The sequence below is a fragment of the Leuresthes tenuis genome, unplaced genomic scaffold (genome assembly GCF_036924035.1).
Source record: "Leuresthes tenuis unplaced genomic scaffold, fLeuTen1.0.hap1 SCAF_19, whole genome shotgun sequence".
NCBI lineage: Eukaryota > Metazoa > Chordata > Actinopteri > Atheriniformes > Atherinopsidae > Leuresthes > Leuresthes tenuis.
Genome location: NW_027325373.1, coordinates 20,037,059 through 20,053,937, shown reverse-complemented (window position 1 = coordinate 20,053,937; position 16,879 = coordinate 20,037,059). Strand labels below are relative to the sequence as shown.

General features: G+C 38.6%; 1 protein-coding gene across 8 annotated transcripts; it reads left to right on the top strand.

Annotated features, from left to right (window-relative positions):
• Positions 1-105: 105 nt before the first annotated feature.
• dab2 (DAB adaptor protein 2) lies at positions 106-15,091 on the top strand. 8 transcript variants are annotated; one of them, XM_072372121.1, is made up of 19 exons: positions 106-404; positions 4,120-4,186; positions 4,517-4,572; positions 4,853-5,838; positions 5,910-5,991; positions 8,357-8,619; positions 9,812-9,951; positions 10,401-10,499; positions 10,597-10,728; positions 10,823-10,906; positions 11,164-11,190; positions 11,273-11,320; positions 11,412-11,474; positions 12,260-12,883; positions 13,429-13,543; positions 13,652-14,266; positions 14,365-14,561; positions 14,664-14,749; positions 14,830-15,091. In XM_072372121.1, the coding sequence occupies exons 6-18, from the start codon at positions 8,481-8,483 to the stop codon at positions 14,730-14,732; spliced, it is 2,352 nt and encodes a 783-aa protein (XP_072228222.1). In that variant the 5' UTR covers positions 106-404; positions 4,120-4,186; positions 4,517-4,572; positions 4,853-5,838; positions 5,910-5,991; positions 8,357-8,480; the 3' UTR covers positions 14,733-14,749; positions 14,830-15,091. The 8 variants fall into 8 exon arrangements, with proteins under 8 accessions (XP_072228222.1, XP_072228221.1, XP_072228217.1 ...); XM_072372120.1 differs by having other exon boundaries at positions 4,923-5,991; XM_072372116.1 differs by having other exon boundaries at positions 4,853-5,991.
• Positions 15,092-16,879: the final 1,788 nt, after the last annotated feature.

The window sequence follows — 16,879 nt, the reverse complement described above, 5'->3', positions numbered from 1 at the left end:
AGTGAGAATACTAAACAGTGTAGAGAGGTGAAAGCAGTATAAAGTTTGAAAAAAGGGCATAAAGGATTATGATCAAATTAGCTGAATAATGAACTGTTTGTGGAGAAGAGAGGGTGACAAATCTCTGAGAGAGGTAAAAGTAATGTTAGATTTCAGAAAATTCAGCACACTGACAAATATTTTCCTGCTGACTTGAATAAACACAGTCAGAGTTTTCCCTGATGTGTCCAAAGTCAATCTGGGGGCTGTCCTGTCCCAGTTCTTTGCCTCTATCTGCAAGCAGGGCTGGGGTAGTCAGGGGGGGTATGTGGTCATGGCCTGATGGAGTGGCACAAATATGTGCTGAAGTCACCACTTTTACGAGGTTCGGCAGTTTCCTCCAAGCTTTCTCAGGAAACCAGAGGGTAGGTAAGGTGCTTGGCCAATATTCCTCCTGACTAGAAAGACTTCCTGTTTTTGGGGGGAAGGTTTGGACTGTGTGGATATACAGCATCATATTACCCAGCTTTACTGTAACTTGCACACTACAGCATGTAGAATCTTGTCATTTTGTAACTCAGAATATGGTGACTGTGTTTTTGCACTGCTGCTTGTCTTAGTGCTGTGTGTTGTATTTTTAGAAAGAAACGGTCAGGGGCTGTAAAGGCAGTTGGTAGTTAAAGAACACAGAAGAACACAAAGGATAAAATCTAAGACTACCTCAATTATGGACTGGAGATAAGAGGCTATCTTAAGTTCTGGCTGTGGTGGCAGCCTGTTCCAGGATTCACGCCCTAAAATACTTGAAGCTTGGATTGTGTGGCCTTCCTGTCATAAATTGCGGAAAAGACGCTTCCCCTGAGATTGACTCTGTCAGCATTCGATCATAAAAATAAATCCTCTGATAAGTTACAGCTTATTGGTGCCACCTGTATTTAGTTGTTTAAATATTTTCTTTCACTTTTCATATCATAATCACTGCTCAATACAATTTCAGATTTTACACAAATGTATGACATCTAACATCCTTCTTGATGCAAGTAAGTGGTCGCATTGTTGTGTCTGTGATCTAAACTGGCAATGAGTAACTTTCAGACGAACAGGAAACTATCATTTCTTGCAAAGCATTATCAGACATGATGTTGAAACAGAGAGTCACCCGAGTTGAGAGGCTCAACAATGTCTAAAATGAAAGATATTCTTACATCTCTTATTTACTGTAGCCTATAACAATACTGGTGCACACAAAAAACTTGAAAACTAAAACATCAGACATTTTAAAAAAAAAGCTACATTTCCATCAGTTTGTTTTTACATCATGTTTTTGTTGTCTGTCAGGACGAACAAACATTTTCTGTTATGAAGAAATTAAAATATTAAAGGAAAAGTGGTTGAACGGTGACTAAGAAGAAAAATAGCCCCTTCTGAGGGGCTCATCTCTCAAAAACCAGCTCTGTCAGCAGAACACAGGATACAAAGCCAGGAAAGACATCCTTCCTCTGTCCTCTTTGCTCTCATTTCTCAGCTCTCAACCTACAGCCCACACTTTACTGTAAATAATTAAAGTAATGGTATCTTTGTTTGCTATGCTTGTCTTTCAGCGGACAGCCATTAAAAGTTATTAGAAGCTGTTACAGAGAATGATCATTTTTCCAAACACGGTGCAGCAAAGTGATAATGTACAATCTCAAGGAGAAGATATTTCAGTGGACCTAACAGAGACTAATGAGCTCGTATACACAGAACTATGTAGCGTTACTATGTTCCAGTCTTATAAACCAAACACAAGTTTGAGAACATCAACAATTCTTAAAACTCTGGAGGTCCAGTCGTACAATACTTTGTAATGACAAATTAGATTTTTTTTTGTCTAGAATTTCTAAATTTTGCTTGTATAAAGGCTGCCTGTCCCCAGGGTGTAAAACAAATGACAGATGGGTTAGCATCATAGAGTTAGCTGCATCCAGTGAAAGGGTGTCTGACATGTCTAAAGTTAGCAAAAGAGCATATAAAAGTGCCAAATGTTTCTTAAAATAAAGTTGTTGTTTTTTATATCTAAACTGACACATGAGAACTCGAGCCAATATATAAACCCTTTCAGCACAGTTAACTTTGCAGCTGCTAACTCAGCTGTATTAGCATGTGCACATATCACTGTGTCATCTTGATAAATTTGCAGCTCTTCAAAGTGGAAATGGGAAATCATTGATATATAAACTAAATAATAAAGAGCCTAACACTGATCCTTGTGGAAAACCCATAGAGCACTTAACATAACCGTACGTTCATCACTAACTTTAAGACATTGTACCCTGTTACCTGAATATGAAATAATCTATGTCAAGGCCCTGAATGAGAAGTTGAGTCTTGTACACATATGTAGGTTTCCAGCATGCTTGGCTTCTGATGCCTGATAAACAGTTATCAACAGCTCAAACGATGATTTTTCCCTTTAAACTTATCAGATTTTTTGTTTTTTAGGTCAATGTTCAAAGATCCAATATCTCATCAAAAATCAAAGGCTAGAGAAAAAGTCTTAAACGTCAGTACAGATTCTAGTTTTAGAACTTCTTTTCATCTCGCATTAGTCATTTCACAACCCTTTGTAGATATAGGGTCAAAACAGAGCAAATGTTCAAACTCGCTCCACCTTCAGCAGCTATAATAATGACATGCTCTGTATATATTGTTCTGTTGAACCAACCATCCATTTACTATACCCGCTAGATCCACCTCAGGGTCAAAAAGGAGCTGGAGCCTAAACGAGCTGTCATTGAACGAGAGGCGGGGTACACCACAGACAGGTTGCAGAGTACCACAGCAAATCATCACGCTAAAAAATGTTATGATTAAGAATATTTTTCAGTTGTTCCATTAACCAATAAAAACAAAACAAACAAAAGATGAATAAAATATAAGGGCATGTTTTTGTTTGACTGGTCAGAGCCAGCTCTACACCAAAATACAAGCAATGAGATGGTAAATCTGTCCTTTAAAGTTGTCTGACCTATATAGATCTGAACTGCATTGTTGGGAAACAGCCCACCATAGTGATAAAAATTGTACAAGGCTAAGGAAGTGAAACCTGCCAGTCCACAAGGAAAAGTCATTCTGACATCACCACTTACGTCAGGGTTCACATTTATGCATTATTTTGGTTCCAAAAAGTTTGTTAGTGTTGGATAATTTTGTGTTCTTGCTTTTTTTCTTGCCTATCCCAGCTTATACTGATGACACAGATCTTCTTTTAATTATCCAAAACAAACATCTATTGATGCTTCTGCAAACATGAAACAGAAAGACTTCCTGTGCGACTTGTAGATTTTTTTCCTGGGAACAAGAATGGGTGCTTAGAGCAGCAGATATGAAAACTGTCATTACTGGATCACTCTCTGGCATCAAAAGCAAAATAGACATTTATACAAAGGAAGTTGATGACCCATATTCTGCCAACAGTTTACTGTAATTGCCATAAGATTAACACATAGCAGAGGAAATGTCAGGCCTGCACTTTAAAAATTGTGCTGTGTTAGCAGCAGTGGAGCTTTGGTTCTCTGCCTCATTCCTCCTTTCTATAACATGATGCTCAACATACAGTTTAGTTAGTGCTTCGACAAGATATGATTTACCTTTTCAGTTAGATAGTCATCTAATACTAATAACTCACAGTTTTGGCAGAAAAGCAGAGGAAAAATCTATTTTATCATAAATGTTGAACGAGAAACCCTTTCTTCATATTGTCTCATCAGTCAGGAATGAATTTATGTGTCAAATCAAATCACACATCAGTTGGACTCTCTTGTCGATTTGTTTTTGTTAAATTCCTAACAGAAAGCCACACGTTCACTTACAACACACAATCTATACAAAAATCTTGTAACATAAGTACAATATTGTCTGAGGCGCAAACAGATCTTTCATTGTACCAGTTAAACAAAGATTACCTTCACAAAACCCCACCATGTACAGAAACTAACACACACAAAACACCATCATTCATGGATCAATCAAGTTATTAAACGAGTTTATCTTAAAACGCAGCGTCTATCTTTAGTTTGAAAGTATTTCAGATTGGATTAGAAATTACAGCTCTTTGATATGTCAAACTTTTTATTGTTTTTCTTTCTTTAATCCTTTCAGAATCTTAAATTTGACTGGTCAAATCAACTGCCTGGAATCTGGACCCTTGGACGTCACAAAATAATAGGTGTTCTCATTTTTATGCTTTGCAGTCCAAATTGTGGCTGTCTGCAGTTGCTTATTTGCGTGTCTCTCAGTATTTAGCTTTGAGTACATGAAGTGAAATGCAGCTCCATGAGGTTTAGATCAGGTGACCAGCTCAGCCCTTCAGAATATTCCATTTCTTCATCATCGAGATCTCATGTACAACTTTGATTCATTTGGCTGAAAATGAGCAGACAGTGTCGCTGGAAGTCATGCATTTACATGCCTTCCCACTTTATCCAATAACAAGTGATATGCACCATATTGTTCCAAGTCTTCCACAAATGTTGTTCTTTGTGTCAATGTGCTACAGGTTGATCATACTTGTAGGCTGTCCAAAGAGTGCTGCTCTGTAACTACTGAAACTTTGTAAGAGTTTTCTTCTTATTATTATTGCTTTAGTTTTTCTCTGCTCCCAGTCTTTTCTAGTCTTGATGTTTATGAAGGGTTTGCACCTTGTGGTAAATCCTTTCTGTTTGCTCTGAAGTCTTCTCTTTATGTTAGACTTGGATAATGACATGTCTACCTCCTGGAGAGTGATCCTCTTTTGGCAGGATGTTATGTAGGAGGTTTTTTTTCTTTTTTTTTACGTGGACAACCAGGTCTTTTTCTGTTGCTAAGCTCACCCTTGTGTTCTTCTTTTCCTCAGAATGCACCGAAGTTGACTGTTCCATTCCTCATGTTTTTGCTATTTTCCCTGATGAGATTTCTGCTTTCAGAGCTCTCCTTGTCATGGGCTGTTAGTTCAAAGCGACACCTTCAAATGCAAATGCAACATCTGGAACCAGCTCCAACTGTTTTACCTACTTGATGAGACAGACCACACCTGTCTTTGATCCTGCTTTTGAGTCTAGCCAAAACTAAGCATGGCAGAATATCTGTGCTGTTGAAAAAGAAATGTCTACATATCAAAGATATGTAATCCTCAAATTTTGATATAAATGTCTAAAATAAAGGCAAAGCGTCTGCACTTGAATCCCCTCACTGTAACTAAAGTATGTTTTGGTTCATAGCTAAAGTGACAATATATTGTACTGATGTCCTATCACTGGCCATACTCCGGAAGTCCAGAATTTTTCCTGAAACAAAACATTTTGACCTTGACCCTTAAGCGTTTGTCTTGAATAAAGAATTGTTATGCCTTCTCAACCACTGCCAGCTGTAAGCTTTCTGTTAGCCATACAGGCTAAAGAAATATAATGGTAATTTTGATGTTATTGGTAAAAAACACACCCATGTTGAAAGCGTTAAAGTTGCACTCTAAAAATACAAGCAATAAGCTGAGAGACAGGGGTGAACAGCAAAGTAAATTCCAATGGATTCAGTCAGCAACTCCCTTTATTTTATTATTATTATTTTAGATCAAACAGGAAAGAACAAAAAATGAGAAGTAAAGTAGAGATTAAAAGGCGACACAATTGACCATCAGTGATAACTAGCGCAATGTACGCAATGTACTTTCTTAACGACATAACACTCTTGGCCTACGCATGTCCACATATGAGTGTTGGTATAATTTTCTCACATGTGCAAAGACCGCCCCCCCCTGCCATTTGAAATCTGCAGTGAGTCAGTCCTGTCAGTCAGTGAAGGGTTAACGTAGGAGCTCGGAGCAGTCTCTCCTTTCCGTCCACGGTATTTAGCGGAAAACATCTGACTGTTGACCGTTTTCCGAAGCTGCATTTGATTTCCACTAATTTTTGCAGCAGAGCCGCGGAGTCATCAGAGAAACTAAAATCTCCGTTGGCGCAGCAGGATTTCGACATCTCACTGTGCGCTTTCCTACAGGTAGGTCTTTGTGTTGTTTGACAGTATTTTCCATCTCAGCATTAATTAAGGAGCCGACAAAGCCCTGCAGGTTGTCGTTTTAAAATAGTTACAAAAGTATTTCCGTGTTGGATGGTGAACTATAAACTACAAGTACTTGAGTAAATATATATATATATATTTTCGTCAACAACAAACTTTAAACCAGCTGTTTTTCATATTAAGTGTAGGGATGGCGCATCCCTTAAGGAGGTCAATTTCAATTCAGTGTGGTTCCTTTGTGACTCATTTTTGGGTCCTTTTCTGTCTTAAGGGGTAACAAGCCACTTTATTCCTCTTCATTCTTCTTTCTTTCTGGGATATGTTGTCATGTTTTCAACTTCTGAAAGTTCTTTAGGTTTTTTTTTCTTTTTCCGTTTTTTTCCAAATATGCCTCCTGTATCAACACAAACATCCATGTTGAAGTTCAAAAGCATTTTCATTTGCTTTGGAAGTTTTTGCCTGCCTTGTCTGTTCACAGTGGGCCTGTGGTATTTCACCATCTCATTCACTTGCAGACTGAGTCATTCCCTGATTTCCTCCAGATGTGCAGCAGTTTACGTTTCCTGACGGCCTAGGATTGTGACATTTCTGCCCTTTCACTGCTGTTATTCTGCTGACAAATATAAATTTCCACGTTTGTTCTGTGGTAAAGCGTTTATGTTTTGACATTAATGGATGGTGTAAAAAGCTCCAGATTTTTCCTCTCAGTCGTGGATGACTTCTGCCATGGTTGTTAAAATGTAAACCTTTAACTCAAAGTGCTGACATTACACCATTTTCTACTAAGCTCTCCTCCTGTTAATGGTACTCTGCCGCTCAGCTGCAGTTGATGAACAATTGCAATCATGTGTCAGACGTTTGCAAGTGGATAATCAACATTGTTTAAGGTTGCCTTCATATGCTCCCCAGCACTGCAACAAAATCAGCATCAGTGGCTTGCAATGGTTTGCATAACATCTTGGTGAACCTAACAGAAGTGCTTGTTCTACTGGTTGGCTTGATTTTAAAAACCAGCACTTGCAGATAAAGGCAAGATTTTATAGTTTTACAGCTGAACGGTAGCTCTTCTGATACTCCTCATTTAAAATCCAACTGACAGCTTTTCCAGAACATCTTTTCTTTTGTACAGTCAGGTGTTCCTCATAGTAAGATCATTGTTGGCATGCAGAAACTCCATTTGCTGACCTTCAAGTTTGCTTCTATTATCTCATTCTGTATTGGTCTCATTTCCTTTATGGTTCTACCTTTTTATCTGCTCAGTCTTTGATATTTGACATTACATATGTCTTTGGATGGCTAAAAAAATTGTTCTCCTACATTTTGCCTCAATTTTAAAGCAACATTGTAGTAAGTTTTTAGATGTTGGGCCACATATCTTCTCTAAAGGCACAGATTTCCATTTGTACTTGCTTAGCTGGGCATCACGAGATCTTTTGCTCCTCTAGCGTAAGATTAACCTCAGGTAATTGCTCAACCTTTGCCCATTTTCAACCTTTGGTCTGTATTATAGTATTTGCAGGCTCTTCGCTCAGGTGTTTTAGCCAGTGCTGCCTCTGGAGCTGCTCCTAAAGGTATGTTTGTAACCAGGCAGAGCAGTTTTCTTTTTTTTTTTTTTTTTTTTTTTTTTTTAAATTTTCATCGGTGCATGGCAGGAGTGCTTTATGGGTTTGTTTTTCATTTAGCTGATTACATATTATCAGTCTTCGTCAAAATGATGGTGATAATTTTACAAAAATTGATCAATGTGGTATGGTGATGTTGGTGGTTTACAGCTGCAGTGGTTCCCTTAACTATTGTGATGTCCGTGTCTCCTGTCGCATTGCCTATTTTCGTAGTTCTTGGAGGTATTCTTGACTGCACCCGTGTTAAACTGGGGTTGTTTTTTACCTGTATGCACTTTATCTGCCATGATGCAGCAAAGCCATGGATTCAGCAGGAATTTTTATTGGTCTAAAAAGATCACATGATGTGGCTGTGTGATGGTTTTTTTCAATTCTCACAAATGTAACACTTTATTGGAAGGATTACAATAGAGTTGTGAAGAGGTCAAATTGCATAGCATTAAAATAATTGGTTAAAGTGGGTCTTCTGTGGTCTTATGAGTATGATTTACTGGTCATATGTCATGTTATGCATCTCACTCTGATGGCTGTTTCTGTGCTCGTAAATGTTTACTGTGCATTGTTAAATTACATAATTGCTTATGATGTGCAAAAAATCTTCTTAGCAAAGCTTTTACAGTCCAATATCCTATTTGCAGGTTTACTGGGAATGAGTGGATGTTCACCTGTAATCTTTGTCCTTCATACCTGTTTTTACTCTTTATGTTACTTTTCTGCTCCAGACAAACAAAAAGGGAAGCATGTGTGGGTGTTAAGAGTCACATGCTTGCTTGACATCACTGCCCTACAACAAGGAGCTGCTGTCTGCTTAACCTGTTGCTAATCCAGTGAGGCTGACCCCACACCATGTCTGTAGAGGTGGAAAACAGCGCATCTATGGCTGCTGACCCCAGCTCCCCAACTATAGCCTCGACCTCTAACACGCCACCCAGCTCCCCTGTGACAGCCACATCCAAAGTCCCATTCAAGAAAGAGAAGAAGAAAGGTGAATTATTTAATTATTCCTCATGGTGTTATTTGTTTCAGCTTGTGTTTTTCCTGTAAAAACAAGAAGTGGTTTCTTTTTCAAAATGCTGTATTTGCCCAGATTAGCCAGCTTTTCTGGCCTGAGAAGGCATAACCCACTACTCAACATCAGCTTTGCACGCATTTATAAAGATTTTAAAAAGGATTTCAGTAGACTTGAAATTAGCCCCTTATACTGACCATTTCTGGGTTCATAATTTAATTCTAGGGGTATACTAGAACTTTCTTTAATGTTAAAAAGCAGTTTTTCTCATAATGGTTATGCAGAGGATGAGAGATTTGCAGTAGTACTTATGAAAAAATGTGGGAGTTTGCTGTCATACCTAGATGTGCCACAATAAAATCTGTAGATTGTCACAGGTGCTTCATGCCATCCAATTTAGAAAAACAGTGGCCTGCTTGGCTATGCTATCTTTGTTAATGAGTTCTTCAGCAGAAAGATGCTAAAGTGCTCTAGTTGTGTGGTACAGCTAGCTACTTGAGACCATTTCTAATGATTTAAAAACTCTTAACGCAGACCAGGAAGAGTTCAGAGAGCCGCTGTAGCCACTATCGAGCTCCAGGACTCTGATAACATGCTTGCAACAACAAACTAAAGCAATGACTGAAGTCTGCACATTTTCATTCTGGAAGACTGCAGCTTTTTTGGTAACCAAAGTTTTAGCTACTTCATTTCTTACTCGACTAACTTGGTGTTAACTTTGTTATTCATTTCTAATGTAACAAGGTATTTTGGAACCATCCCAATAATTTATTTTTTTTTAGCACATTAATAACAGGCAGCTGCCCAAACAAGCCACAAGCAGGTGATATTATTATGAAGATGACATCAACAAGCAAAGCAAGAGTGTGTTGGACTAAAGAAAAAAAAAAAAAACTTTTCTTTTTTTTTTTTTTTTTTTTTTTTTTGGAACGATTTCCTGTGATGTGGATTTTGTAACTCTGCAGACCTTTTTGCATATAGAAAAAAAAAATTAGATACTTTAGGGAAAAGCTCTAAAAGTGTAATATATCCATTTTAGTGCATACTAACTGAATGTGCCATTTTTATTGCAGATACTGGCCTACAAAAGAGGTTTATTTGTTTGTTTTATTTTCTATAGACTTCAGCTGAGATCTGCTCTTTTTCTTTTAATTAATTTTCTCTGTAGTAATAGAGAAGACAGATGAGTACCTGCTGGGCAGGTTTCAAGGAGATGGTGTAAGGTACAAGGCCAAGCTGATTGGCATTGATGATGTTCCAGAGGCCCGAGGAGACAAGATGTGCCAGGACTCCATGATGAAACTCAAGGTACACTATGGGACCTGGCATATTTCCTTACTGGCACTTTATATTGATATAACAAAAAAGCATTAAAGCAATGGCATTTTTAGTGTTTTCGGGTATAGTTTTGTTTTTTTCTGTTAAATGTATCCATATTTCCTCAAATAAAAGCAGAAACCTTTATATCAGTGGCTTCTAGGCCTCTATTAGGAGCAGGCCTGTATTAGGGGAAAGCCTTTATTTCTAATTCTTAATACTAGTAGAATGACATTTTCTTCCAAAGTGACTTATTTTAATACCTTAAAATGAAATCTGAAAAGGTACACATGCAATAAGTGTCTAATTTTTAGGGGCCAGGCTCCATTTGCTCATGTCAACCTTGCCCCTGGTCATTACAGAATTTGTATGTATACTTGAGAAGGGGACTTCATGCACAATTAGCTGCAATAGACAAGCATTCCTTTATTTTGCTGCAGGGTATGGCAGTAGCTGCTCGGTCTCAAGGCAAGCACAAACAGAGGATCTGGATCAACATTTCCATGTCGGGTATAAAGATAATTGATGAGAAATCAGGAGTGAGTTCTGCTTACTTATGTCATTTTTAAAGTAAAATCTGAAGTTCACTGTTAATTGGCTGTGCTAATAAAAACACGTTTTCTCATTGTCACTCAGGTGATTGAGCATGAGCATGCGGTGAACAAGATTTCCTTCATTGCTAGAGATGTAACTGATAATAGAGCGTTTGGATATGTATGTGGAGCAGAAGGACAGCATCAGTTCTTTGCCATAAAAACTGCCCAACAGGTAACACTCATAGGCACAATGACAGAAAGCTGCAAAAATGTCAAAGGCAGATGGTTCAACAATGATAATGTGCTGCCTTTCTGGTACCACACAGGCAGAGCCCTTGGTCATTGACCTGAAAGATCTCTTCCAGGTCATTTTCAACTTGAGAAAGAAAGAAGCAGAATCCTTACAGAAGGTGACGTTTGAATTCAAGCTGGAAAAGTTTAACTTTTTTCAATTTTTTTTCCCCTCTCATTCTGAAAGAAAAGCATTTGGTGTCGTCATTTGGGAGGGCTGACAGGGCACACGCTGTAGGCTCCTCCTGAACGTCAACACTGCCTCTCTGTGTTCTTTCAGTGAATCACATCTTGCAGACATTCCACTGAAATGACACATGCTCAGTAAAATTTGAGAAAACAAGTATAATCATTAACAGTCAGCCTCTGTTTGCAGGGTGAAAATGGCAGTGCAGTTGTTGAGGTAAGCACCTAAAAGCCTTATTGTTTTCTTTAAAAACAAAAAGTTTCATACACTCTTTAACACTGTTTTTCTTAATGTTCAGAATGGAAATGATGCCTTGAGTATGGACAATAAAGGAAAAACTGCCCAAGTAAGAATCTCAGCTCTGTTTTTCTGTACTAACAAGAAATGTGGTCTTCTTTTAAAAGCCTGCATTAAAAATGAATGCTCATTTCTTCCAGCCTGTGGAGCAGCTTGACCTTTTTGGAGACATGTCGACCCCTCCAGACATTCAGGCTCCAAATGTAAGTGTAGTGCCAGAGCGTTTCTAAATTTGGACGACGTATTGGAATTGTTCTTGGTCAAGGAAGTGTGGCAGGGTAGTATTATACAGTGTGCACTTTGTACACCTTCACATTTACGAACTTTTCATTCTTTGACACTTCTCTCTGTGGATATTAGTGTAACGATAAAAACTTTTGCTGAATACTTTCTAAAATTGTTGATCTGGTTGCGTAAGAAGATGGCTTAACTGAATAACCTCAGCACCTTCCACATTATTTCATGTGTATTTATGTGAACTCAATTCTAAAAAGAGCAATCATGTATTTTTAATTAATCAGAATGGTTTAAAGTCTTTTTAAGAATTGAGTTTATACCTCCATGTTTACCAATCTCATTGTTCATCTTAACTTTAAAGCTGCTACAAGTAGAATTTGTTCAATTTGGTGACCCTTGAGCTTTGTATATTTCCTGAGAACTATCTTTTACATCACTGTTGCTCAACTCACCGGATCAAGTTTCAAGTACAAACCTAAGCATATTTTATTCAACCTTCCTGCTGTTCAAAGCCAGAAAGAACCTAATAAAGACCTGGATTTGGAAGGTAGACTCTGGACTTAGATTTCTCATTAAGTGTGTTTTTACAGTGATGTATTGATGAAAATATTCTACTGGTAGCAGCTTTAAATCACCATGTCTTCTCTCACCATGTGATTCATTATTCGTTTGGTTGACAGACCTTTGTCTTTCTGCAGAATTGATTCATGAATCTTGTTTTGTCTCTCACTGTCCCTCTCATGTTAACCAGGACTCTAATGAAATTCTCTTGCTGGACTTTTCTGCTGAAGTTGACAGCAATCAAAATTGCATAAAGGGAAACTCTTTTATAACATCCTTTGGCCCTGACTGTAAAGCATCTCCCCACACAGAGAATCACTTTTCCTCTACTTTTGGCTACTTCCCAGCTCCAGACAGCGACCCTTTCAGAGATGACCCCCTTTCTAAATCACCTACTGGTTTTGTACCAGAGACTGTGCATATCTCCCCTACCAACAATAACTATCTAAACAGCACTGCTGGTAGCAGTAATAAGACAATTTTTAACAACAGTTTAAATGGAGACGCTGAACATCTAAGTCAGCAGATAAATGGGTTATCCAGTAAGTCCATGATCTCTGCTCTCAATAATGGACAGTGGCCACTAGGGGGCAATATAACTCAGGGCACCACAAGCTCCATGATGGATGGGAATGAATGTGGACAGCCTCTCAAAACCAAAACCCCTTTTTTTGACTCCTCTTTGAAAACTTCGCCTGTCTCTAACGGCATCATTCATCGTCCTGAACCGCCAGCAGCTCATAGCAAGGATTCAGTTGTCATAAGTCCGCCTCCACAGAACTCTAAGTCTGGACGAGGTCGAAGGAGTGCAAAGGTGAAATTACACAGCCAAAAAAAAAAAAAGTATAGTGGGGTTGCATGCGTTGTGCATTAAAAATGGTTTTGCTACACATTTGGTGCCAACATCTCCTATTCTGGGTGCTGGGGTAACGCACTGGTGTGTGATAGATATGCTAGAAAATGGACTATAGATGAGATGCGAGGCCTGTAATATATGTTGTTAAGTTATTGTGTAGATCTGTTGCAACTTTGTGCATGCAGTGGTGGTTACATGCTTCTTGAAGTTGCTTGGATATATAATTTTTTTTAACTGTACTGCTGAACAGTTCTTACTCGTTTTCATCTATGCTTATACTCTATTCCCCTAACATTCATGCTTCAGTGATTTTAAAAACGCTGGTAAGTGGCATGCAACTGCATGATTGTTAGAATAAATATGTTTTTTTTTGGAGCATGCTTAATTGTAATAAATGATTACCCGTCTTTGGTAAAGGCTGGTTTAATCTTAAATATGCATCGTATAAATGTTTTTGGTTATGGTGCAGTAATAATCTTACTGTGTAATTTTTCTGGGATTAGTCTGCATCAAGTGACCTGTTTGGAGCAGAGTTGTTTGGTGCTCCCTCTGAGGTTTCCTCTGCTCCAGCTGACCTTTTCAACAGTACACCTGCAAACTCTGCCATTGCTGCTCTGGGTAATGCACACAAGAAGAACTTTCTCTCATTTGATGTTTCCTTTTCTTCAGATTGTGTCTTCTCTTCTTATAAATCTCCATTGTTTTTTGTTCCTCTACCATATTCAGGGAATCTTCAGTTGGGTCCAGCAGCTACGACAAATGTTCCTGCTGTAGCCATGTGGGGAGCTCCCTCTGTTGCACCCACCATGTTTACCATGCCAGGAGTGACCGCTCCAGGCCCTAGGCCCAACTTTCCACAACCATCTGCCTTTGGTCTTCCCATGGCAGCCCCAGCCTGGGGCCAGCAGATGCCACAGCAATTTAGTCCACCACCTCTCTCTCCACCCCAACTCTCTTGGGGTCAACCTGTCGCTTCCAATCCTTTCCAGCCTGGTGCTTTCCCAGGAATGGTTGACCAGCAAGGTCCATCACGCCCCCCTCCAAGGCCACCTGCTAAAGAAGCCCCTCGAATAGTAGAGAACAGTGCCTTTACAGCTTTGGATCCTCTTGGTGACAGAGAGAAGAAGACTGGAAAGGACATGTTCAAGGACTTCCAGCTTGCCAAACCCCCTGCAATCCCAGCAAGGAAAGGGGAGGTCGCCCCAAGCTCTGTCGCAGCCTCCAGCAGCAAAGAGCCAGCAGCATTTGATCAGTATTTTTCCAATAAAGTTGGCCTGGCTCAGGATGCTGCAGATCATGATGACTTTGATATCAATCAAATGCCATCATTTTCTAATAACGGTAAACTAGTTCAAACTGCCTGTAACCAGAAATTTTCAAGTTAATCTGCATGTGGTCAAGAGACCTGCCATTAACTGTGTCATAATGTGCCTGTTCAGATGCTCCTAAACCAGCCCCTGCCTCAGCTACCCCAGCTCCAAGCTTTAACCCTGATCTCCTTGATGCTGCCTTCTCCTCTGCTCCAGTCCCAAACAGTTCAGCACCATCACAGGGGCAAGGCCTCAATCAGGACATGTTTGATAAGGCGTTTGGGGCCCAAGATTCCAGTCTGTTTGGACCACCGCCTGTAGCTATGGTAAAGAGATTTACTTTTTACCACACAAATCCCAACCAAAAAAAAGTCACTGACTGAAATTTTAAAATATTTTTTTTTTCTTTCCCCCTCATGTTATGGCAGAATGCTTCTGTTGCTCAGAGTGGTTCTACAGATGCTTTTGGGAATGCTTTTGGAAATCCATTTGCTTGACTACAAATTTGACTCGAGTAAGTAGCTGTTCATGTTTCTTCCTTATTTTGCTTTATCACACTATAGTAAAAAATTTTTTTTTTTTTTGCCTTCACAGTTTAGCCGGAGAAAATGGAGATTTTCACATCGAACAACTTTGGGACATGCTATTGTGTGCCAGACAATCCAAATGATGAACTCCTCTTACTCTTGTCCTTTACACCTCTCCTTCTGATGGTTCTAATAGTTTCCCTGTTTCCAACGACCGCTGATCCAAGAAGTAAATGTTATGTCACGATCTGCTGAGGAAAGAAATGTGCTGTGGTAAATGTTTAGAGGTTCACTGCTGATGCTGCCTTTGTTGAAGAAATAAATCAGAACACTGCAAGGTTTGCTTTCCATTGCTTTCTTTACACCGACTTTGTAAATCAACAGGTTCCCATCAGAGATTTGGCAGGCAGTTATCAATTGGGTGATTTACTGAAAGTCCCATGTCTTACTGAAAAATCTAGTTTTTATTTATGTTGGACAGTTGCCTGCGAGAGAGGTTTGCTCTGTTATTTATATTGGCAAGTCCTCAGTTCATGCCTGGAATGGATTTTTTTTTTTTTTTTTTTTAAACATTTATCCCAGCATTACTATTTGTTCACAAGTTTAGTTGTAGGCTTTCTCAAACATTTACTCATTGGTAAGAACATTTTCCAGCAAAGCATTTTTAACTGGACCAAGCTCAGTTCCTTCAGCTATGATTGTCATGAACAATTTGCTTTCACTTCTGAATCCTTGAAATTATTTGAGATTTGAAGGGAAATTACTTTATTTAGGGCCTCTATATATATATATATGAAAAATTTTTCCTCTTTTGCTAAGAACTCTTTCACAAAACTAGAAGCTTTCAATAAGTATTTGGTAAATTATGTCAAACAGCAATTTTTAGGGGGTTTCATGCTGTAACGTTTAGCACAATTATTTTAATACTTTTTTTTTTGTCTTAAAGGGGAAAAACTGGAATAAATTTTGTTTGGTTATTGTGAGCCTTGACATCACTGCCAGGTTCTTAATAAAACGTACACAATTTTGAAAACTGAAAGCATAACCTGCTGGCAGCATCTATTCCCATTAAATTGCTCATTACAATTACAAAAGTTGCAAATGTAATGGAGAATGAAAATGGGGAAATAGACACACAATCTATGCCACTCAAACTGTGTGTCTCTCAAATGTCTTCTTATGCCACTGTGTGCAGTCTGTGTGCCTCTCCAAACAGTGGTGTCTTTAACTAAGCAGTTAAGATCAGTTTAAATACAAAAGCCTTGTCTTCAGATAGGACATGAAACACTGCATTTTCTTTTCTTAAAGAGCAGTTGTCATCAGGTCTTGATCCGAAGTCTACTACATCAATACAATTTCACATTATTTACAGAAGTTATCTTCTCGTGTGTTTGGATGCTTGTGATGCACCTGAAGCAATCTCTAACTGTAATCAAAATAAAAAAATCCTGCAGCAAGAAACAAATACTTAAACACAGCACCAAAAGGTACTGACATTAAACACACCATGAACAATGCTTTGCAAAGGAATATTTCAGCGACTATATTTGCTAATAATTTGTTTAACTGAAGCTTTAGGGCTACAAGTCTGAAGAAATCAAAATATGAAAGGGTTTAGTGTGTAAAACTAATCAATAAAATATCAGATGACTTTATCAAAAAATCTATAGTTTTAAACATTGTATGAGAGCCAAACCAGATATCTGCGGACAGAAATATGAACTTTCACCCCTCTGATACACCATCTACAGACGTCTTTCTTCCTGACTTCTGTTGTTGGTAAGGATCCCTCCCAGCCATATTGGAGGTATCAAGTTATTAAGGAACTGAATTAAGTTTAGTTCATATTTAATTAGAGCTTGAAATAAACTCAAATGTGGCCACATTTTAATAAAGCGTAGCTGCAAAGAGCCTGAGAATTTTGCACATGCAGCAGCTACATCACTTGCACAACCAGGGTTGGCACTGCAGGCAGCAATATGTTTCTCAGAATTGAAAACACTGATTATTGTGCAGCATCTATGCAGTTCTTTATTAGGGTTTGCATTGTCTCTGGCCACCGTTTTAAAAAAAAAAAAAGGTTTAGCTTAGGTTTTAGCTTTGTAATGTTTACCAAA